The 25,032-nt window shown below is 43.0% G+C and overlaps 1 protein-coding gene across 2 annotated transcripts in view; it reads right to left on the bottom strand.

Annotated features, from left to right (window-relative positions):
- LOC120930288 (survival motor neuron protein-like) overlaps positions 1-24,835 on the bottom strand; it is a 36,720-nt gene extending 11,885 nt beyond the window's left edge. The window contains exons 1-4 of one of the 2 annotated variants that reach the window (XM_040341515.1): positions 24,696-24,835; positions 9,938-10,009; positions 4,645-4,770; positions 971-1,171 (exon numbers count right to left, since the gene is read on the bottom strand). In XM_040341515.1, the coding sequence (XP_040197449.1) occupies positions 971-1,171; positions 4,645-4,770; positions 9,938-10,009; positions 24,696-24,749 (453 nt within the window). In that variant the 5' untranslated portion in view covers positions 24,750-24,835. The remainder of the gene's footprint in view (positions 1-970; positions 1,172-4,644; positions 4,771-9,937; positions 10,010-24,695) is intronic. The other variant, XM_040341512.1, reaches the window with a different exon arrangement.
- Between the last annotated feature and the right edge of the window lie 197 nt (positions 24,836-25,032).

Here is a 25,032-nt window from a genome sequence, read left to right as displayed (position 1 = left end):
GAAGCTGGGGTTGTGTTGTCTACATTTCAACCATTCCATAATTATATTGCGTATGGTGAACTTAGTGCTATTATAGTGGTTATCCAGATAATTAAAAATTCTTATTCAATTTGAAAGTGCATGAACATCCTATCATGTTTGTAAAACTCTTTCAGGGCCTTGATCCACAGCTCAAAGTACCCCCATAGCAAGATGCTGACTCAGTACTGGCTGCGATTGGCTCCTGCTGCTGTATCTGAACCTATGGTGAGGTAGAACCAAGATAAAGACTCTACTCTTGCACATTGCTGGGTTAAGATCCAGCTCAGGTATGTATTTAAGGGGTGGGGGGGCTACACGAGAGCTGCAAGCAGAAAGTTTTTACCCTACTGCATAGAGTGTAAAGGTAAGGTAAAAAAACTTCTGCCTTTCAAAACACTTTAAAGCCTCGTACACACCAGCGGATAATCCAACGGCAATTGTGTGATGACAGGCTGTTGGTGGAAAATCCGGCCATTTGTATGCTCCATTGGACAATTGTTGTCTGATTTTCCATGGACAATGTGAGATAGCACGTTTAAAATTTTTCCGCCAACAATTGTGCGTTGCTGGATTTTCCGATCGTGTGTACACAAGTCCGTCGGATAAAACTCGAGTACAAAACACGCATACTCAGAAGCAATGTTAACCATAAACACAACATTAGCAGAAGTTGCCCAAAAGAGCTGAAAAACCATGTAGTTTTGAGTTTGTTGGCCGACACTTCTTTGCAAAACAAGTTCCTGGCCAACGCCTTTCGGACAAGTCCTACACTTTGTCTGCAGAAAATCTGATCGAGTGTATAAGGCTTAAGACTGTGCTGAGGCCACTTTACAGTCACATCTTGTCTAGTGTAATATTCACAGCCAGAAATGCTTGTATGATGCTTTAATCCTGCTTCCTTTTTAACCAGCCCAAAAAGAGAATATAGTGAAACCTGCAGACCTCTTACCTGTACTTGATCTTTTTGATCACTATCTGCTTCTGAACTGTCAGGGAAGCGCAAGTCTGTCAAATGTTGCTCCTCATTGTTGCCATAGCCGGTATACACAACAATACATGTTCCCCTTTTTCCATCAATAGAAGAGATGGTAGCTGGGTAAAGATTGCCATCTTCTGACCAAATGGCATTGCACGAGTCTCCAACTCTCCACTTTAAAAGAAATGATATGAGCTGATTGAGCCGTAAGGAAGCAATACACATTTGCAATGTAAAACGAATGCTTGCATTAATGAGACAGTACAACCCTACAGGTTATGATAAGGGAATAACGCAATCAGAAAGCCCTCCCTCAAATCAGTAAATAAAAAACTTTATGTCCCATTCCATCATACATCACGAAAACAAGGGTAATAATCCTAATTTGGGGATCTGTTATGTAATAAGACAAATACAAAAAAAAAAAAAAAAAAAAAAGTTTAAAACACTTTACGCACGTCCTATAGCGGTTTTACTGCTACAGGGGAGCACCTGTGCGCTGGATCAGGTATACATGATCCAACATTTCCAAGTAGGAGGGCGCACACTCAGCGGAAGCCATTACTGGTAAAAAATAAATAAAAGTCCCTAAATCTATCCCATAGTTTGTAGACGCAATAACCTTTGCACAAACCAATATACGCCTATTGCGATTTTAATTTAAACATTTTTAAATATGTAGAAGAATATATATCGGCTTAAACTGGTGAATAAATGTTTTATTTTTTTGGATATGTATTATAGCAAAAAAAAATGTATATATATTTCTTTCAAAATGGCCACTCTGTTTATAGCACAAAAAATAAAAACCGGATAGGGGGGATCAAATACCACCAAATGAAAGCTCCATTTGTGAGGGGGAACCTCAATTTTGTTTGGGTACAGCATCGCACGACCGCCCAACTGTCACTTAAAGCGACGAAGTGCTGTATCGCAAAAAATGGCTTGGTTATTAAGGAGATAAATCCTTTCGGGGCTGAAGTAGTTAAAGACTGTGTGCAAGCAGCTGAACCCAGAGAAGGTGGAGGCAATATAAGGCATTACAATTACATTTAAAGTAAACTTTTACCAGTATTAGAGAAACTGGTTACAGCGTTCTATACACGCCTACAATCAGTGGGGGTTAAGCCCTTTCAGATTGCTCAACGGAAGTGGGAGGTGGACATTCCGGGGCTGTCCGAGGAGGGGTGGGAGGAGGCCTCGGAGGTGTGCTTCCTTGATCTTATTGGCTCTAATGATCAATACATACAATTTAAATTCATTCACCAGTTGCACTATACTCCTGCCAGGTTGGCCCGTATGGGTCTGAATCCCAGTGCTTCCTGCCCCAGGTGTGACTCCACTGAGGCCGACTATTCACATATGTTTTGGTCATGTCCCGCTGTTTTATTATACTGGAGGGAATTATTTTCTTTTTTTAAGGATACTTTACACATCTCTGTTCCTCTCACCCCGGAGACCGGATTGTTGGGGGTGCTCAATGACTCTGTACCTACCACCCATGCTCGAACTTTGATACGAATTGTTCTATTCTATGCCAGGAAACTAATTTTGTTACATTGGAAGAGTACCTCTGCCCCGAATACCCAAATGTTGTATCGTATGGTGAATAAGGTATTACCTATGTTTAAGTGTATATATAAGGGAAGGGCCTGTCCCAAGAAGTTTTACAAGATTTGGCAGCCCTGGCTGGACATAGCGGACTCCTTTTGGGGGGATACCCCACTCTCTCAGCCATAACTGGCTGTGGGTGGGGGGGGGGGGGGGTGGGCTGGGAGGCCAGTATGGTTGTATGTGGGTGTGAGCTGGTGTGAATGTTGGTGGTGGATGGTTTGTCATGTTTCCATCCGTTTCTTTTACTGACAGTTAAGTATTTGCGCCGGAGGACCAGTTTGGGCTCAGGCTGGGTCATCTGGTGTCAAATTGTCCCTCCGTTGAGGGACTGGTGCAGTTACGTTCCGGGAGGGGACAGAGCGTGGGGGTTTGAAATGTTAGTTTTATGCCACTTCATGCAGATTTTGTAACAACTTATGTGCCTTTTTCCTTTCCGGATGTGTATGTCAAAAAATGCATGCTGCTTTTTTTCCTAAACAAAACAATGCTGCAGAAAAGCATGTATTGCGTTTTTGCTGAGATTTGCATTTTTTTAATCTGCCCAATAACAAACTGGGCAAAATAAAACAAAAAGCATTTAAAAAAAAAAAATGCAAAACACAAATCGTAGCAAAATTGCGTGTGCAAAAACACAAAAAGCACTGCAGAAACGTATCAAAAGCAAACTGCATAGATGTGAACCGAGCCGTATGCTGACCTATCGATTTTGGGACGAGAATATTGATACAAAAATAAAAGTCTTTGTAGATTTGCTGAAAGAAAGAATGTTGTTTAAAAATGTCACTTGCTTTTTAACATTCAGTTTTAAAATGAATGTAATTTCTGTATGAAAACCACATAAACTTGTCCGAAAATTCCTTTGACCAAGAAGTTTTCTATTCTGCTCCTTCAAATTTTCCCATTACTGTGGCCGAATCCGAACGTAGATTTGACCCCACTAATGATTAAATAAAATTGAACGTATATATATATATATATATATATATATACACATATATATAATTTTTTTTTAAAGGAAGACATTGTTTTTTTATGGCCAGCATAAGTGACAGCAGGTAACTTAAACCACCTGCAAGAGACGCAGTGTCGTATCGCAAAAAATGGCCTGATGAAGGGGGTACATTTTTGGGAGGTCAAGTGGTTAATAAACAATCCTGAAACAAAGTGTACAGAGACAGTACAGAAAATTTGAGTTTTCAGACATTCATATACATACATACATAATGGACAAATGTGGTCCAGTAGAGACCCATGCTTACTAATACCCAAGGTGCTACAGAATGATTCATTTGGAATCACCATAACCTGTATGTATTGTTGGGCCCAAAGCCCTTCTCCATGAAAACCATGGTTTCTGTACATTGTAATGGTGATTGACAAATAGCCTGAAACAATGGTATGCATTTTGGAATAAATGGATCCAATATAAAGGCACCAGTGGTTCTGGTTGTGAATTTGGCCAATGAGGCACAAAGCAATCATGAAGTGGGAAACAATTTGTGTCATAGGTGATGGAATGACATAAAATTAGAAATAAAGGTTTCCAACATTTTAGGAGTGAAAAAAAAAAAAAAAACACACACCCCTCTCAAGAACCTTCTGCTCTTTTCACCCCTGAAATAGTGAGCTTTTCCTTCACCTCTTTTTACCAGGGAGCTCTCACTGCTCTATTCTAGGTACTAACATCGTGTGTGTGATAATATATATATATATATATATATATATATATATATATATATATATATATTATAGTGTGTGTGTGTGAATATATATATATATATATATATATATATATATATATATATATATACATATATACACACACACACACACACACACACACTTTATTGCAAAAGCATGCATGCTCTACATATGGTATGCTTATTCTGTATATATGCAATGGGACTAGACATGTGAATACCTTGTTTTAAGAAGGCTTTACTGTGCTTCATTACATTAGAAAACTCAATATGAAAGACTACAATGCTGAACCAAGAATAAAGATCAAACAGAATAAAATATTTTTGCAGTACCTTTTTCAGGGGAATTGCATTGGTCTTCTTCCTGCCTTTATTCTTCTTGTTATTTTTTCTTTTTGGATTGGGATTCTTCTCTGGTGATGGAGGTCCCACGTTACAGTCTCCGTTCTTCAGAGCTTTCTAAAAACAGAACTTTATCTCAGATCCATGCCACGCCATGTTACACTTGGACAAAATCTGACAATTGGTTTTCAATGCAGAGCTCTTCACTATTTCCAACAAGACTACAGTATACTAAATTAAATGCTTTTTAACCACTTCCCAGACATCAATCTGCTACTGACCGGGCAGGAAGTGGTTGCGTTATCCTGACTGGACATCAGAATAACAACCCGTTTACATGTTACCTGTATACAGAGGAGATCTAGCACTAGAATTATTGCTCTTGCTCCAACAATCGCAGCGATACCTCACATGTGTGGTTTGAACACCATTTACGTATGCGGGAGCGACCAACGTATGTGTTCACTTTTGCCCGCGAGCACGGAGGGATACGGCGCTTTAAATTTATTATTTTTTTCTTATTCTGTTTTTACACTGTCCCTTTATTTTTTTGATCACTTACTCCTATTGCCTATTTTTAAAAAGACCCCCAGATCTATCATTTACATTTAAGATCAAAAAACACGAGAAAAATAAGTGACGTTGGAGGCTGTTCCGGTCCTCCAAGGGCATAGAGCTGAGTGGGGGCCATCTTGCACCTCTCCCACCACACCTAAAAGTGATCTCACAGCAAATTCGCCGCTGGCATCACTTTAAGTCGATCTCGAATCGCTTACAGGAAAAAAAAAAAAAAAATAGTACCAGGGTTATGGCAGCTAGCTGCTGCTTTCTCTGAGGGTTTGGAGGTTGAATGCCTCCTCTTGCTGCACAATATTGGGATAGATGACCAGTTATTGGAAAGATTAATTTAACAACCAGGGAGGGGCTAGAAATTGTATACAATCTATATTAAATGTGCAATTTTGTAGGCGTGTAGAATGTTCGTGTAAAGCCTGGTCAGAGGAGAATAAAAGTTACTCTGTGCTTACCATTGAATTAAAGAATATGTAAACCCAGCATTTCATGAGCCTTTTTAAGTACTTGTATGAAAAAGTTTCCATTTCTCTTTGTATTGCTTCCTCTGTTTGAAATCCCCAGTGTTCCCGCTAGTCCATCCGGTTTTCTATTTTAATTTTTTTTTACCGCACTAGGCATGAGAGCATAGTGTGGTCAGTTCCCTAGCTGTGCTGAGAACTCAGCCTGCTCTCTTCCAATTATGAGATTTGTCAGGACACCTATACATTACTATTAGGATTGCTAAATGAGATTGGACAGAGCCCTAATCAGGCAGTAAAGTGTATGACCCACTTTAGTAGGATGTAAGCTGTGTATAAGCAATACCAACAATCGGAGAACAGTTTGAGAGTTGATTTTCGCGCCAATAGAGTGTAAGTGGAACATAAAAACGTATTAAATAAAAATAAAAAAAATATATATATGAATATATATTAAGAAGCTGCTCCCCTAAAAATATATGAGAACAATCTCTCATTAAATTTAGTGAATGTGTGATAGGTAGGGGGCGCTAGTAACACAAAAAATTTCTTTAAAGTGGTAGCAATTACAAATAAATGTGATAACAATTAAAAATAAACAACAACTAATTGATCAGAGCTAATTAGCAAAGACACAGTTGATTCGATAATTGAAAATATAAGATTCACAAGGGAACCTCTAATTAGAAAGAGATGTGCTCCCAACACCTTAAAACAAGAAATAATTCTTAAGTGATAATAATAATGTCCATATACATAGTGGTAGTGAGCCACTTAGATAACAATGGAGTGAATCTTGCAGTGGACCAGAAGAAAAGACGTGCAATCCTCTCATATACTGCAGTGCTTAGAAATCCTTCCACCAATTCCGCAGAAGCGACACCCAAAAGTGAATAAATATATGCGCTTACCACAGCGCTTTGACTCCTTTAACTAAAAAGAAAGTCAAAAAACGCTTGTGCAGTTCTGAATGTCTGCAAACATATAATGCGTTCTCCAGTAGTTGACACAGGCAAATCTTCTCCCAATATTCTCAGAAATGAAATGAAAAACAGAAAAACTCCATAGTGCAACCGGTTTTTAATATAAAATGATAAAAGAAAACATGGGCCAAATGGCCACTTGCATTAAAAGGTGCCCATCCCGGCACTGGGTCTGCGGGCCTTTAAATGGGGAGGTGGAACCTCAATTTGCATGCGGTGTGTGTCTCCTCTTGCCTCGCCAGCTTACAAGAGTCGGATGATGGGGGAAGATAAAAAACGTGACCAGGCTACGCCGCCGACGATCGTTTCGTGTAAACGTCTTCAGGGGGGCGTGCCTGGTCACTGGGGTCACGTTTATTTATTTGGAAGCGAGCGGAATTGCTCCGCTTGATTGACATGCTAACTGGCCAATGACAGCTCAGCTGCGGTTTGGAAGAGACCCGGAAGTGGCCGAAACTAATGGACAGATGCTGGAGCCATTACACTGCAGCCTCAAAACACTGTGGGCCGGAAGTGCTCCGCTTGATTGACAAGCTGACTGGCCAATAACAGCTCAGTTGAGGTCTAAAAGAGACCCGGAAGTGGCCGAAACTAATGGGCAGATGCTGGAGCCAATTACAGCACAGCATCGGAACACTGTGGGCCGGATGTAGAGGAGGAGTGATGGACACGAAATCTAGCCAATCACGGCGCAGTCCCAGTGTTGGCTTCGGCACTTACATATGGGAATAAATTAATTATAGCATCACTCTCTATTCTTCAACAATTAAATTAATAATGATGACCACATTTATTTCTACATCTCTATCTAAGAAGGAAATGTAGTTTGGATATAAAGAGTGATTAAATTAAAAAGTTAAAAAATAATGGGATATAATGAATATTGTAAAACTGTCTTCTCAAAAAACGCCACAAGATGGCACCCTATATTTATTTAGAAGAGAGCATCTAATCAATGGGAAATTGATATTTATTCAATATGAAAAAGAGAACAAATAATTCCTCAGATGTTTTTATATCAAAGGGAAGATAATTAGATATAAAATGACCAATTTAATCCCCAAGGGAAAGAAATATACAATATATATGTGATATTACTCGCATAACTATATTATATAAATGTACAGAATATATTGGGGGGCCCCACCCAAAAGCTAAAAATGTCTATAAACTGACTCACAAAGGAAATGTGGTAAATCTGGACAGATGGTATTACAAAACAAAAAATGTGTATGAAAAAGACGGACGTTTATGAACTGTAAATATATCAAGAAAGGGACATACACAAAGCTCAGTCGTTGGATAAGAAGCAGTTGAGATCAAGTTCGATGTTAAGGCCCAAGGGCTGCATGCTTCTGAGCTTGTGTATGAGACCAGAATGAGACCATGTGGATACACAAGCTCAGAAGCATGCAGCCCTTGGGCCTTAACATCGAACTTGATCTCAACTGCTTCTTATCCAACGACTGAGCTTTGTGTATGCCCCTTTCTTGATATATATTTCTTGATATATTTACAGTTCATAAACGTCCGTCTTTTTCATACACATTTTTTGTTTTGTAATACCATCTGTCCAGATTTACCACATTTCCTTTGTGAGTCAGTTTATAGACATTTTTAGCTTTTGGGTGGGCCCCCCCAATATATTCTGTACATTTATATAATATAGTTATGCGAGTAATATCACATATATATTGTATATTTCTTTCCCTTGGGGATTAAATTAGTCATTTTATATCTAATTATCTTCCCTTTGATATAAAAACATCTGAGGAATTATTTGTTCTCTTTTTCATATTGAATAAATATCAATTTCCCATTGATTAGATGCTCTCTTCTAAATAAATATAGGGTGCCATCTTGTGGCGTTTTTTGAGAAGACAGTTTTACAATATTCATTATATCCCATTATTTTTTAACTTTTTAATTTAATCACTCTTTATATCCAAACTACATTTCCTTCTTAGATAGAGATGTAGAAATAAATGTGGTCATCATTATTAATTTAATTGTTGAAGAATAGAGAGTGATGCTATAATTAATTTATTCCCATATGTAAGTGCCGAAGCCAACACTGGGACTGCGCCGTGATTGGCTAGATTTCGTGTCCATCACTCCTCCTCTACATCCGGCCCACAGTGTTCCGATGCTGTGCTGTAATTGGCTCCAGCATCTGCCCATTAGTTTCGGCCACTTCCGGGTCTCTTTTAGACCTCAACTGAGCTGTTATTGGCCAGTCAGCTTGTCAATCAAGCGGAGCACTTCCGGCCCACAGTGTTTTGAGGCTGCAGTGTAATGGCTCCAGCATCTGTCCATTAGTTTCGGCCACTTCCAGGTCTCTTCCAAACCGCAGCTGAGCTGTCATTGGCCAGTTAGCATGTCAATCAAGCGGAGCAATTCCGCTCGCTTCCAAATAAATAAACGTGACCCCAGTGACCAGGCACGCCCCCCTGAAGACGTTTACACGAAACGATCGTCGGCGGCGTAGCCTGGTCACGTTTTTTATCTTCCCCCATCATCCGACTCTTGTAAGCTAGCGAGGCAAGAGGAGACACACACCGCATGCAAATTGAGGTTCCACCTCCCCATTTAAAGGCCCGCAGACCCAGTGCCGGGATGGGCACCTTTTAATGCAAGTGGCCATTTGGCCCATGTTTTCTTTTATCATTTTATATTAAAAACCGGTTGCACTATGGAGTTTTTCTGTTTTTCATTTCATTTCTGAGAATATTGGGAGAAGATTTGCCTGTGTCAACTACTGGAGAACGCATTATATGTTTGCAGACATTCAGAACTGCACAAGCGTTTTTTGACTTTCTTTTTAGTTAAAGGAGTCAAAGCGCTGTGGTAAGCGCATATATTTATTCACTTTTGGGTGTCGCTTCTGCGGAATTGGTGGAAGGATTTCTAAGCACTGCAGTATATGAGAGGATTCCACGTCTTTTCTTCTGGTCCACTGCAAGATTCACTCCATTGTTATCTAAGTGGCTCACTACCACTATGTATATGGACATTATTATTATCACTTAAGAATTATTTCTTGTTTTAAGGTGTTGGGAGCACATCTCTTTCTAATTAGAGGTTCCCTTGTGAATCTTATATTTTCAATTATCGAATCAACTGTGTCTTTGCTAATTAGCTCTGATCAATTAGTTGTTGTTTATTTTTAATTGTTATCACATTTATTTGTAATTGCTACCACTTTAAAGACATTTTTTGTGTTACTAGCGCCCCCTACCTATCACACAATCAGAGAACAGTACAAACCTTAAATGAAGAGACCGCTTTGTCATAGGCTTTTATCAAAGCCGTATCATCCCAGATGTCAGAATCCTCACTCTGAAATAAAGAAAAAAAACAAATCTATAAGAAAATTAAACACAGATAGGTGGATATTCTTTGCTGTACAACACACAGATCAGTGAACCATAACACGCAGCTCACTGTACAATTTCAGCATCTGCTGACATGAATGAACTCCCACACACTCACAGGAGTGACATCATCCTAGTCTGACCAATAAAAATGGTCAAACACTGAGCCCAGGTTCACACTGGGTACGAATTGTTATGCGATTTCACATGTCAAAACGCATCTCAAATCGGCGGCATTTGCCGGGCAATGACACCATCCTAATCGGTGCGACGCCGCGTCTGCGGCGCTGCACCGATTTCAAAAAGTAGTTCCAGTACTCCTTTTTGCGATTTCGGGTTGCAATTTAAATTGACATCTGTGCAGAAACCTACACAGATGTCTCTTAAAGCGGGGGTTCACCCGAATTTTTTTTTTAACATTAGCTTGAGGCTTATTATGGGAAGCACAATCGGGTGTTTTTTTAAAATCAATGCAGTACTTACCTTTTTAGAGATAGATGTTCTCCGCGGCTTCCGGGTATGATCTTAGGGACTGGGCGTTCCTATTTGATTGACAGGCTTACGACCGTCGCATACATCGCATTGCCAAAAGAAGCTGAACGTCGGTGCGGCTCTATACGGCACCTGCGCACCGACCTTCGGCTACTTTCGGCAACTCGTGATGCGCTGTATGCGACGGTCAGAAGCCTGTCAATCATATAGGAACGCCCAGTCCCGCTGTCCATACCCGGAAGCCGCGAAGAACATCTATCTCTAAAAAGGTATGTACTGCATTGATTTAAAAAAAAAAAACACCTGATTGTGCTTCCCGTAATTAGCCTCAATCTAATGTTAAAAATTATTTTTTTGGGTGAACCCCCACTTTAAATCGCGGCCAGAATCGGGACTGCCAGCGGGAGTGAAATCAGCTGAACTCGCACGGCTTCACTCCCGCAGCCCAGTGTGAACCAGGGCTCAAAGCCAGTCGGAAAATGGTCGAATATGTCAGCAGCCAGTGAGGGGCTGCTTTGCTGAAGTGGTGACGAGTACAGTCCCGCTTTAATCTGCAATTATTTCACAGAGCAAGATATTTGCAGATCTGAAAGTGCGAATATAAATGCACTACTAGTGACCTGGCCAGAGCACGCTTCCATCCAATTTTGGGGTTTGATAGATACAAGCCTGCTGGAATTTAATTAAATATTGATCACATTGGCTTTTTCCTGTGAAGTTTAGAGAATATTCACTTCTAAAAGATTACTATTAAATCACAGCATTTATGCAGAACATATTTCTTAAGGCGGAACTAAACCCCGCTATCCTTATCAGGCAAGGAAGCTGCCATCTTAGCTTTTGTTTCATCTGCAACTGCCATGGTACTGCACACGTGATCAGTTATGATTCCAGTTATTTATATTTGACAGTTTAGTTGAGAGCATGTAGCAGTTTGCATTCCCAGCATGCCTTTATGGGGTTTAGTTCCACTCTAACTGTAAGGCCCCTTTCACACCGGGGTGGGAGGTGAGGTGGTGGTATAGCGCCTCTATACCGTCGGAATTGCGGCGGTATTCAGCCGCTAGTGGTGCGGTTTTAACCCCTGCTAGCAGCCGAAAAAGGGCATCTTTGGAGTGGTGAGAAGAGCGGTGTGTTTACCACTCCTTCTCGTTGAAAATATTGGGACACCGCGGCTATACCACCGGCAATGCGCCTCTGCAGAAGCGCATTGGCGGATGTATTAACCCTGAAAATCTCCTCGGTGGGAAAGGGGTCTAAACATTCAATTAACTTTTTTCACATGGTTACAAGACATTATAAGAATCCATGTCCTTTCACTATCGGTTATTAAACATACTCCATATATTTGTGCAATACATGCTCATTTTCTCATGGCGTCTCTTTAAAATGCTGGAAATACAGAAAAAGCCCTGCTGATCAGGCTGAAATCTAGAGAGCTCCTGTCAGTAGAAAGCCGATAATGCTGCCTCTGATGCACTGTAATTCCCAGCAGTGTTGTCAGCCCTGGTTTTACCTGCTGGATTACAAAACACCTTCCACTCTTATTTCCTAGAACATATAAAAAAAGGTTTTGTGGTCCAGAAGGGGAGAAACACAGTTTGGGAATTCAGTACTGTACGGTGAAGGCAGTGGTGTCCGCTCGCTATATGAAGGCAGTGGTGTCCGCTCGCTATATGAAGGCAGTGGTGTCAGCTCGCTATATGAAGGCAGTGGTGTCAGCTCGCTATATGAAGGCAGTGGTGTCAGCTCGCTATATGAAGGCAGTGGTGTCAGCTCGCTATATGAAGGCAGTGGTGTCAGCTCGCTATATGAAGGCAGTGGTGTCAGCTCGCTATATGAAGGCAGTGGTGTCAGCTCGCTATATGAAGGCAGTGGTGTCAGCTCGCTATATGAAGGCAGTGGTGTCAGCTCGCTATATGAAGGCAGTGGTGTCAGCTCGCTATATGAAGGCAGTGGTGTCAGCTCGCTATATGAAGGCAGTGGTGTCAGCTCGCTATATGAAGGCAGTGGTGTCAGCTCGCTATATGAAGGCAGTGGTGTCAGCTCGCTATATGAAGGCAGTGGTGTCAGCTCGCTATATGAAGGCAGTGGTGTCAGCTCGCTATATGAAGGCAGTGGTGTCAGCTCGCTATATGAAGGCAGTGGTGTCAGCTCGCTATATGAAGGCAGTGGTGTCAGCTCGCTATATGAAGGCAGTGGTGTCAGCTCGCTATATAGCGAGCTGACACCACTGCCTTCATATAGCGAGCTGACACCACTGCCTTCATATAGCGAGCTGACACCACTGCCTTCATATAGCGAGCTGACACCACTGCCTTCATATAGCGAGCTGACACCACTGCCTTCATATAGCGAGCTGACACCACTGCCTTCATATAGCGAGCTGACACCACTGCCTTCATATAGCGAGCTGACACCACTGCCTTCATATAGCGAGCTGACACCACTGCCTTCATATAGCGAGCTGACACCACTGCCTTCATATAGCGAGCTGACACCACTGCCTTCATATAGCGAGCTGACACCACTGCCTTCATATAGCGAGCTGACACCACTGCCTTCATATAGCGAGCTGACACCACTGCCTTCATATAGCGAGCTGACACCACTGCCTTCATATAGCGAGCTGACACCCTGGCTGTGATTGACATCAATAGGAGCCAATAACTCCCACTACTGAGGGAGCCCCAGGACAGCCGAGACTCTCATGCAAATCACTTGATCGAAAGGGGGCTCAGGTGAGTATTGAGGGGGGGATGTGGGCAGAGCCGCACACAGTTTTTTTTTTTTACCTTAATGCATCAAGGTAAAAAACATTCAGCCTTTACAAGCACTTTAAAGCGGAGCTCCATCCAAATGGGTCTGCTTTCTCCCCCCTCCCCTTCTGGTGCCACATGTGTCACCTTTCAGGGGGAGCGGGTAACTGTTTTTGACAGGTACCTTTCCCACTTCTGGCTGACCTTGCAGCAGGAAGTTCGCCCCCCCTACCAAAGTGCCATTCAGAAAGCGCAGAACGCTTGGCACACACCACACATCACTGCCGGATTCCCTTACAACAAATGGCGGCGGCACCACCTGGGAGCCAACTGAAAAATCAGCTGGGGTGTCCACATTGCATGACCCCTGGACAGGTAGCTGTCATAAAAGTCAGCAACTACAGTATTTGTAGCTGAAGGCTTGTTTTTTTTTTTAGGGGGGGGGGGGGGCTGGAGCTTTGCTTTAATGACCACACACCCAATATTGAGTGGGACCCTCTTTTGCTGCCAAACCAGTCCTGACCCATCAAGGAGTGGCCCTCCATGAGACCCCTGAAGGTATGCTGTGGGATCTGGCACCAAGCCATCAGTAGTACATCCTTTAAAGTGGTTGAGATATTCACGGTACCTACAGGTGAGCCTTATTATAGGCAAAAGTGGTGCAACAGGGCTTACAGCCACTTTAAAGCCTCGACTTTTGTCCGAAGGGCGTTGGCCAAAAACTTGTCTTGCAAATGACACAATTGTCGGCCAATAAACACGAAAGTAGTTACACACTACGTGTGGTTTTTCAGCTCATTAGCGCCACCCTTTGGGCACCTTCTGCCAATGTTGCATTTGGTGAGCATGCATGTTTGTACTTTTGTCTGACAGAATTGTGTACACACGATCCGAAGATCCAACAACAAACCGATGTCCGCAGAAAATTCTGCCATCCAACATTTGTCCGCTGAAAATCCAACAATTGTCTGATGGAGCGTTTAAACGGTCGGATTTTCCGCCAACAGTCTGTCGTCACACAATTTCCGTCGGAAAATCCAATTGTGTGTACGAGGCTTAAGTCCTGTAAGTTGCGACTTGTTTTTTCAGCACATCCCACAGATTGGATTGAGATCTGGAGAATTTGGAGGCCAAGTCAATGCCTCACTGTTGTGTTCCTCAACCCCTTCTTGAGCCATGTTTGCAGTGTGGCAGGGCATATTATTCTGCTGAAAGAGGCCACTGCCATCAGGTCATACCATTTTCCATGGAGGGGTAAATTTGGTCAGCAACAATGTTTTAGGTAGGTGGTACTCATTCCCAAAGCATCACGCTGTCTCCAATAGTGGAAAAGGCGTGAATTAAATCCAATATCAAAATAGAATTAAATATAAGTAGGGTCCATAAGTGAAGTGACAATCAAAACAAATAGCGAAGCAAAAAATATATTTTATAATATGTAGCTAATATGAGCTTAATTTTAAGCCCAACATGAGCCCAGTTATATCTGCTGGACGGGTTTTTTATACATTTGCAGATTTATTTTTCTATGAGCTGCTAGTTTTGAACAGAACACTCCGGTTCTAATACCTGGCTATAAAAGGAGATGATAGTGACGATATCAGGTCACTGTGTCCCATTTCAGGTTTTTACAAACGGCTAGTTACATTTACAACCTATTTTATATATATTGTTGAATGGCCGCTACAGTTTAAAGCAGAAGTAAACCCATTCATTCAACAGTTTAAAAAAACAGTCACATGCCGGGAATGTAACACTCCCATTGGCTGCGCTCTCAAACAAACTGTTAAATCGTCCAATGGCTGGTGTCATAACTGATCACATGTGCAGCATCATGGCAGTTGTAGATCAAACCGGGGCCAAGATGGCCGCTTCCTTGGCTGTAAATGATGGGAGGGTTTACTTCCACTTTAAGTACTTGGGCTGTATTTAGCAATATTAAATAATTGATATTTGAGCCGCGCCATCCCCGTGGTGATGGACTTCGCGAAAATGGCGGCCAGCAGACTTCCGTTTTAGACTATATAAAAATACAGGCTACACGACCAATCAGGTACCCCAGATGAAGACACGTGACGGTGTCGTAACGTGTAGGGATTGGCGTGGACAGACGTGCACCCGGAGTGACGTGAGACGGCGCAGACGACGCTACTGTTTACTTTTATGCACTTGTTTTTACTCGATGTAAGGGTACATATACCTTAATATTCCCTATGTTTTAAACTACTACACTATTGGAGGCCCCTGGTTTGTCCCTCTTGTTTCCACGATACAGAGGATTATACAGGTACCCATAGAGGAGACTGACTCAGGCTGCTTTGCCATCCGGATGGAGAGGCACCAGGAGAGTGTGTAGAAGGAATTATTTATGCAGGTGGAGACATCGTATATTGTACTGCCTATAATACTCAGCTTGGAGGTGAGAGTTCTGGGAGACCAGATTGACGTCTCTGTGTATTATTATTCCCCCCCCCCCCCTCCTCTTTTGGATTGGTGGACATCTCTTCTAGCAGCCATTGAATGTCACTTCATTTATGGACTTTATTTTTTGCTTCGCTATTTGTTTTGATTGCCACTTCACTTATGGACCCTACTTGTATTAAATTTTATTTTGATATTGGATTTAATTCACACCTTTTCCACTATTGGGTATAACTATTTTGTTATTACCATCATTTGACCATCTATTTAAGTGTTATATAGACTGTGCGCAATAACCCTATTCTACACATATTTTCTACTTTGTTGTTTTGTAAACACTACAAGTTGTTGCTGCAAGTTAAAGCGGTTGTAAACCTTAAATTTGCACTTTTACCTACAGGTAAGCCTATAACAAGGCTTACCTGTAGGTAAAAAGAATATCTCCTAAACCTGTACGGTTTAGGAGATATTCCCCTCGCAATGCGGGCGGCGCATGCGCAGGGGGGATCCACGACGGAAGATCCGGCAGCCGCCGGACCCTGCCGATTTTAAATCTCCCGCGCGCATGCGCGGGAGTGACGTCATCGCCGCTCCAGCCAATCACAGCGCTGGAGCGGCGCCTCTCCAGCCAATCACAGCGCTGGAGCGGCAATACCCGGAAGACACGCTGGAGCAAGATGACATCTCGCTCGGCGTGAACCAGGTAAGTGTTGTTCACCTCGTTTTGAGGTAAGTATTTCATAATCAGCTATTATGCGGTGCATACTAGCTGATTATGCGGTGCATACTAGCTGATTATGCATTTTTCCTTGCAGGTAAAAAAAAAAAAAAAAAAAAAAAAAAAATTATATATGCGGTTTACAACCGCTTTAAAGTGGAGTTCCACCCATAAATATAACATTACTTCAGTAGTTTTAAAAAAATGTCATTAGTCCTTTACGAATTTTTTTTTTTTTTTTTTTAGATGCCTTCAAAGTGTTGTTGCTAGGCAGAATAGTTAATCTTCCCACTTCCTGCACCTAGGTGCTTAATGCTTCCTAACCTACACCGCACAGACTCCTGGGAATGTAGTGGGTGTAACTTTCCAGGAGTCTGTGCACTCCCCAGTCTCAAAGAATCATGTGACTTGGACAGCACAGGTGCTGAAACCTGATCTGACACTGCTTGTGCAGCACTGAGCATGTGCGAGATCTGCTAGGCTGAAATCCAGGAAGTCATACAGTCTGGCTTCATGATGCCCACACTTAAGATGGCCCCAGTCAATTTCTATTTTATAAAGTGTCTAAATGCTGTAACAACCTAACAAAACGGACCTTAGTTTACAGACTAACTTTACTAGAATACATTAAGCTTGTGTATTACAGGGGTATTTATATTTAAAAAGTGAAATTGTGGCCGGGACTCCGCTTTAAAGCGGAGGTTCACCCTAAAAAACTACTTTCTACCATGCCATCCAGCATACTAGCGTCAGCTACAGTATGCCTTTATTTTATTTTTTTGTGCCGTACTCAGTTTAATCCATTAGTTTCGTTTCTGACACCCGCGGGGAGTAGGCGTTCCTATGCAGAGGGGAATATGATTGACGGCCGGCTATGGCGCGTCACGCTTCCCGAAAATAGCCGGAGTAGGACTCGGCTCTTCACGGCGCCTGCGCACAGACTAGGAGCTGACTGCGCCGTGAAGAGCCAAGTCCTATTTAGGCTATTTTCGGGAAGCGTGACGCGCCATAGCCGGCCGTCAATCATGTTCCCCTCTGCATAGGAACGCCTACTCCCCGAGGGAGTCTGAATGGATTAAACTGTCAGCACAGCGAAAAAAAAAAAAAAAAAAAAGGCATACTGTTGCTAACGCTAGAATGTTGGATGCATTGGTAGACAAAAAAAAAACAAAAAAAAAAAAAAATTTTGTCTACCAATGCATCCAACATACTAGCGTTAGCAACAGTATGCCTTTTTTTTTTTGTCTACCAATGCATCCAACATACTAGCGTTAGCAACAGTATGCCTTTTTTTTTTTTTTTTTTTTCGCTGTGCTGACAGTTTAATCCATTCAGACTCCCTCGGGGAGTAGGCGTTCCTATGCAGAGGGGAACATGATTGACGGCCGGCTATGGCGCGTCACGCTTCCCGAAAATAGCCTAAATAGGACTTGGCTCTTCACGGCGCAGTCAGCTCCTAGTCTGTGCGCAGGCGCCGTGAAGAGCCGAGTCCTACTCCGGCTATTTTCGGGAAGCGTGACGCGCCATAGCCGGCCGTCAATCATATTCCCCTCTGCATAGGAACGCCTACTCCCCGCGGGTGTCAGAAACGAAACTAATGGATTAAACTGAGTACGGCACAAAAAACCTACGTTACTTACCGGTAACGGTATTTCTATGAACCTTCCAGGACGGCACACGAGAGATGATGGCTCCTCCCCACAGGAAACACAATCACTTAACAATTTAAAAGTCCCCACCCTTCCCCTTGATCCCCAGTATGTAATAAAGTAATCCTGAACTGGTTCACAAGGGACCTTGTTCCGTATAGGTACTTACCACCTAGCGTTTAGCTTATCTTTTCCCTCCACATAGGGCGGGAAGTAGGCCTGCCGTCCTGGAAGGTTCATAGAAATACCGTTACCGGTAAGTAACGTAGGTTTTCTCTTATCACCTTCCAGGACGGCACACGAGAGGATAATCAAGGAACCAAAAAGGCCTACTTTAGGGTGGGACCCTTGCCTGCAAGGTCTTCTGCTCGGTGTCAGAATCTGATTTTATTTCACCACCTCCACTCCCTAGTGTGTGATGAAGGTATCCTAGCTGGATCATGTAAATGACCTGCAGGTCTGCTCCACCTATGCCCTTGTCTCCTCTTTGGGTGCAAGGTCTAGGTGGCACGTGCTCTTAAAGAAAAAACATTCTGAGAGCCTGAGTATTTTTTAGGATAGAAAGGTTGGCTGTGCCAATATTCTAGACATCGTGGTCGATAATGTCTGCCACTGCTGCGTAGGACCATCTAGACATTTGTTCTGTGAAACAAGGACCTACTTTGATCAACCAAGACAAAACATCTGGTTTTAAGACACTAGTCTGTTCAGGAGAATGGTTTAGAAAGAAAAAAGGTCTCCTGATGGACAATCCTTGTGGGTCCCCTTTTTGTTTGCCATAGTCATGGTGAAACAAGAAATAACCCCGCTCAAGGATACTAGGTTTAAGGGAAGTTTATTCCCTTGATTCAAATGGCTGGACAGGTATGTGGCTAAACAAGGCGTTTGGTGTGCTCCTGCACTCCCTTCAGTCCACCTGTCCACCTCCATTCATTGGAATGCATGCGACTTCATAGTGAGGACACTTATTGGTCAGTGTCAGGACCACAGGATGCCTTGGCGTGGCTCATCCATGCGCCCGCCAATACGCGTGGACAAAATTCTGTCTCCAACGCACACTGCTAGACCGGTCAAAACGGCTGCACTGCAAGGCGTTTGGCAAGTAGGTCTCATCCTGGTCATTCCCCACTTCTGGGTTTCTTCCCATCTGAATGCTGACATGTCGGCTGTGAAATTGTTCTATATACCCCAGGCTCCTTATAACTCTGCGAGTCAGTATATTAAACTGCGCAGAAAAAGAGCCTGTTACTAAATTGCGAGTAACCACTGCATTAATTGGTATATAACAGAAAAGAAACAAAAGTGTCGGGGAAAGAAAAAAAACTTTTTACCGCCCCCTGCGTATAACACGCAGACACCTTTTACCCTATATTCTCAGGGTAAACACATGAGTGCCACACGCCAACAGAATACAGTATTCTGTAAATATCCAGTGTTTGAGGTCATGATTCACTCCAAGCACCAATGGAGTGTTAAGTTAAACAGATCCCTACCATAAAGGGACAAATGCTATAGTAGGAGTAAAAGACGAATATTGGTTATTCACATCCAGTTCGTCCAAGGGGGTGACATGAAGAACATATGCCGAGCCATAAACCTATCGGATCGGGAGAAACAGTCAGAAGATTCTGATGCTGAATTTTTAAGCAAACAGCTCCTAAAAGCGTTACCCTTTTTCTACTAGGGCAAAAACCTGATAGGTGATTTTATGACCTCCTTCCAGTGTCCTAAAACCCTACTGGGTCCAAGGTCCAGGGAATTCTGGCATGCCTAGAAGTAAAGGCCTGCAATCAGAAATCTTGTTCCTTCCATGTACCTGGAAAATGAGGTCTGAAATAAAGTGACCAAAACATCTCTGATATACAGGTCATAAATCTTGTATTTCCGAAGGGTAGCAAGCTCAGACTTAACATGGAACACAAAACAGGAAGACACCCCCAGCCTTCACTGCTGTGTTTTCTGATATACAGACACCTGTAGGATAGAGAAGACACAACCAACCTAAGAGATGTTGTGTAATTCTAATATGCAATAAGATACCATATAACCTCAGCCCAGAGAAAGGACAGAAGCTCCAAGTGTGAGTTTCTGATGCTTAATAGGTTATAGGTCCTGCATCCAACAAAGAGGCCACTAGCCAATATGGTGTTTTTCTGAGTAATTAAACGCAGAGGGTACAGACACCTTCTACTGCTGTGTTTTTTCTATTTGCAGCGATCCCAGGTAATAGAGTCAAGACGGGATGACAAGAACAAATTTAGTGTTGTCTATTCCTGAGACTGACCACAGTACGGTCCTCTAAATCAACAGAAAGTAACACTAGCACCTAAAGTATATTTCTGATGATCATGAATTGCAGCCGCATGCAGACAACAAAAAAGGACATATGCGGCCTCAACCGTGTATGGCTGTTGCTATACTAACTGCAGTAATAACTAGCAGAGGGTGGTATTAACGCATTACAGATAAACAACAGGGCATAGGACAACAGATGTTACAGACAGTAACATTGTATATTCCTGATTACCAACACTACACAGTCATATACCCGATAGAAAAAACGCTACTAGCAAAAAAACAATGCTGTGCGTTTCTGGATAGTAATGTTAAACCGTCATTGAACCCACAATACAAAGTTGTGCATGATTTTTATTAGAAAAAACTTGGACAGTTATATGACCAACAGAATGTTGCCGACAACTCAGTGTGTTACTAAATGCAACCTTGCCGGGTCATCTAATCAACAGAGATGCCACTAGCAAACGGAAACCTTGAAGCAGTGCATATCTGAATACATAAATATCATAACCAATAATACAATGTTATGCGTTTCTGTTTAGCAAAAATTGTACAGTCATATAATCAGCAGAAAAGTCGCTATCAGTAACTCAACGTCATGCGTTTCTGATAAGCAATAGTGTTCAGACATGTAACCTCCAGAAATATTTACCAACAGTAAATCAATATGGTATGTATCTAAATAACAATATAACAGAGGTGTCACCGACAAATCAATGTCATACTTTTCTGATGAGCAAAAGTATACAGTCCTGTATCCGACAGAAATTTCACCCACAGTAATTCAATGTGGTGCGTTTCTGAATAACAATAGTGTGCGGTTATATAATAGATGTGTCACCGACAAATCAATGTCATACTTTTCTGATGAGCAATAGTATACAGTCCTGTATCCGACAGAAATTTCACCTACAGTAATTCAATGTGGTGCGTTTCTGAATAACAATAGTGTGTGCGGTTATAGAATAGAGGTGTCACCGACAATTCAATGTCATACTTTTCTGATGAGCAATAGTATACAGTCATGTATCCGACAGAAATTTCACCCACAGTAATTCAATGTGGTGCGTTTCTGAATACCGATAGTGTGCTGATATATAATAGAGGCATCACCCACCATTCAATGTTTAAGCGTTTGACTAGGAACAGCGTACCGTTACCTAATCAGTTTTTGGTGAGTCATAGGATATATATATATATATCAGAACGACACAAGATAAAAGACTCCCCATGTTGTGTATTTCTGATGTGCGGACAGCCAACAACCTATCCTAGGCATAACCTGAATCTCAGATACTGATCCTTCCTCCCAGTGGAGGAACATGGTAGTTCCAGATAATGGAAATCTGAGGTGTTTGATTATACCACAGTAGTGGTAGCTGCTAACCTACTATAGCATAGGTCTGAGTAGGTGTAGCTGGTCCACACACAGGTGGGAGCGAGTCCTAGTCTCTACGGTCTTAACGAGCACAGACTCAGAAATCAATTAGGTCTCTCGTGAAGAGGTGACCATAACTTTTAGGCTGGAGGCAATCAGACACCTGTATGGCTGCTTAACTGGTTTGTTGCCTGAGCCCCCAGAGGTTCAGATTAACCCTTACATACTGATAAATATAACAGCAGTGTAAGGAGGAAGTAATAGGTTGGAACCTGGGAAGATGTTGCAGACAATAAGCAACCCCCACAGGGGTAATATATACACTAAGCTGCCCCCCTTGTCGGGCCTACCCTAAGAGTTTAGGAGGTAAGTTTTTTTTTTTTTTTTGGGGGTAAAAAAAAAAAAACCTAACAACACCATTCTGTTAGATTCATGGCAGCTGGCCCTAATCCTTCAGGGATTCCTATAATCTCCTCAGAGGCCTGTATTGCCCGCAGGAGTCCATCCAGACCCTCTAGGGTGAAGGGACGTCCTGTTCAGCTTTGCTTTTCATATCCTCCCTGTCCTTTGCTTCCTCTACCCGGACTAAAGGGAATGAATGGAAGCGGGGGAAGGGCACTAGATACTATTCAGATGAGGCCTTCTTGGGAGGATATGTTTTCTCTAGGGATAAGCTCCTCTTATGTTAGACCTTAGGTTACGGACTGCCTGGCGGTTTCGTGGGAGGTTTTAACCGTTGCCGGTCTTTCCATCTGTATAGATGAGAGGACTTTGGACTTTGAGTGGGAGTTTATCTTATGACCCACATATTTATTTTTTAGAGGAGCTATACCCTGTAGCGGCAGGAGACCATTTATTTGGGATCTCCTGGGATCCGCTGGGGGGTTTCTGCCAGACAAGAGATATACACATATGCATAATATTACTTTGTCCTCCCCCAGGACTGCAGGTTTGTACTGGGGAGGGGAAAGGGTAAGGTGAGAAAACCAGTCCTGTCTGGCTGGCTCCAGGATCCCAGACTCCTGAAATCCAGGAGCTCTCACTCCCCTTCCCCCTCCTTTTCCAAGGGGGATTTGTACTCACTGCACCCCGACCTGGATCTGCTTGCAGTCACATATGCCTTCATCTCCTCCTGTTCCATGAGGAGGTTTGGCTGGGTCCATGGCTGTTGGTACCTCTTGCAGGGGCTAGCCGCAAGCCGACCCTTCCGCCGCCCATGCTACTCTCTAGGCGTTCCTTCCGGGTTGCGCTGTGAGGCAAAAGCCCACCTTCACTCAGAGAGGCTTGGAGCGCCATGTTTCCAAAAGTAGGAAGCAGTACCCGGGAAGAGAGAGCTCTTCAAATGGCGGCGTTTCTTCTGCACCCTAGCGATGGCAAGCCTCCCCGCATCTCAGAGCGCTGGTGCACGCCTGGGGCGACCTGTGAGTTAGACCCGAAGGCCTACAGGTTAGTTCAGCCCTCCCCGGCCTCCCTAAGACCTGTCTCAACAGGGGTACCTTCGACCCTCCCCGGTCTCTAGGTATTCAAACAAAACAAACGTGACGATGTGTTCGGGAGAAACACAATCAATACTGGGGATCAAGGGGAAGGGTGGGGACTTTTAAATTGTTAAGTGATTGTGTTTCCTGTGGGGAGGAGCCATCATCTCTCGTGTGCCGTCCTGGAAGGTGATAAGAGAAAAATAAAATAAAGGCATACTGTAGCTGACGCTAGTATGCTGGATGGCATGGTAGAAAGTAGTTTTTTAGGGTGAACCTCCGCTTTAAAGCGGAGTTCCGGCCACAATTTCACTTTTTAAATATAAATACCCCTGTAATACACAAGCTTAATGTATTCTAGTAAAGTTAGTCTGTAAACTAAGGTCCGTTTTGTTAGGTTGTTACAGCATTTAGACACTTTATAAAATAGAAATTGACTGGGGCCATCTTAAGTGTGGGCATCATGAAGCCAGACTGTATGACTTCCTGGATTTCAGCCTAGCAGATCTCGCACATGCTCAGTGCTGCACAAGCAGTGTCAGATCAGGTTTCAGCACCTGTGCTGTCCAAGTCACATGATTCTTTGAGACTGGGGAGTGCACAGACTCCTGGAAAGTTACACCCACTACATTCCCAGGAGTCTGTGCGGTGTAGGTTAGGAAGCATTAAGCACCTAGGTGCAGGAAGTGGGAAGATTAACTATTCTGCCTAGCAACAACACTTTGAAGGCATCTAAAAAAAAAAAAAAAAAAAAAAAATTAAGGGTGAACCCCTGCTTTAACCACTGTTTGTTTTTGAAGATATATCTTTTCACGATTTAGTAGCGCAAAATACACTACACAATATATCACGCTGTCTCCGCCATCTTGCTTTCTTCCCATACTGCATCCTGGTGCCATCTTTTCCCCAGGTAAGCTGGGCACAGATACCCAGTCATCTACATTATGTAAAAGAAACCGCAATTCATCAGACCAGGCCACCTTCTTCCATTGCTCTGTGATCCAGTTCTGATGCCCACATCACCCACTTTCCAATGCCATTGTAATGAGATATTCAGTGTTATTCACCTTACCTGGCATGGTCATAATGTCATGGCCAATCAGTGTATATATGTATATTGATGGAAGCTGGACCAGTGTAACTATGCAGCTGAAATCCCTCATTAACCACACATATGGAGTACATGTGATCCTATGAGGATCTCCACATACAGGATGTATGGACACAGAAGACGATGGCCTGACACAGGGCCCACCACACAATCACAGGCGGCCTATAGACAAGTTCCCCGGGCAGAGGCGGCGACTTGCAGCTCTGAGACACCAGGCCCCGGCTGGAGGCTCCGTACAGGGTGAAGCCAGCCAATGACCCCGCAGGGTGACCGGCCCCCCGCCTCAGGAACTCGGTTAGGACGCCATGACAGCCTATGAAAACATCGGTTATGACAGACATGTCTACCTGGCCGGCTCCCCGCCTGAACAGCAACTCGCTGCCTTCCTCCAGACCTGCCATAGGCACGCCGCTCTCACACTCTACGTCTTCACCTGAACCGCACAGGCACCCGTACTACTTCACTACCATAGAGCTGCCGAGGTGGCCAGCGGGGGTAGTAATGTATCTACAGCGCCCCCTGCCAGATGTAACAGTCTAATGCATTTTTTTTATTCTGTTTACAAACTTTTTTTATTGGGTACAAAACGTGATATCAAATTTCAAGAAAATGCATTTTAATGGGAGATGATTATTATTACTACACTGTTTCACCCCTTTGCTGCCAGAGGTATTGTTCCTTATT

This window comes from Rana temporaria, chromosome 1 (assembly GCF_905171775.1).
Source record: "Rana temporaria chromosome 1, aRanTem1.1, whole genome shotgun sequence".
NCBI classification, from domain to species: Eukaryota; Metazoa; Chordata; class Amphibia; order Anura; family Ranidae; genus Rana; species Rana temporaria.
This window is presented reverse-complemented; position numbering and strand designations above follow the sequence as displayed.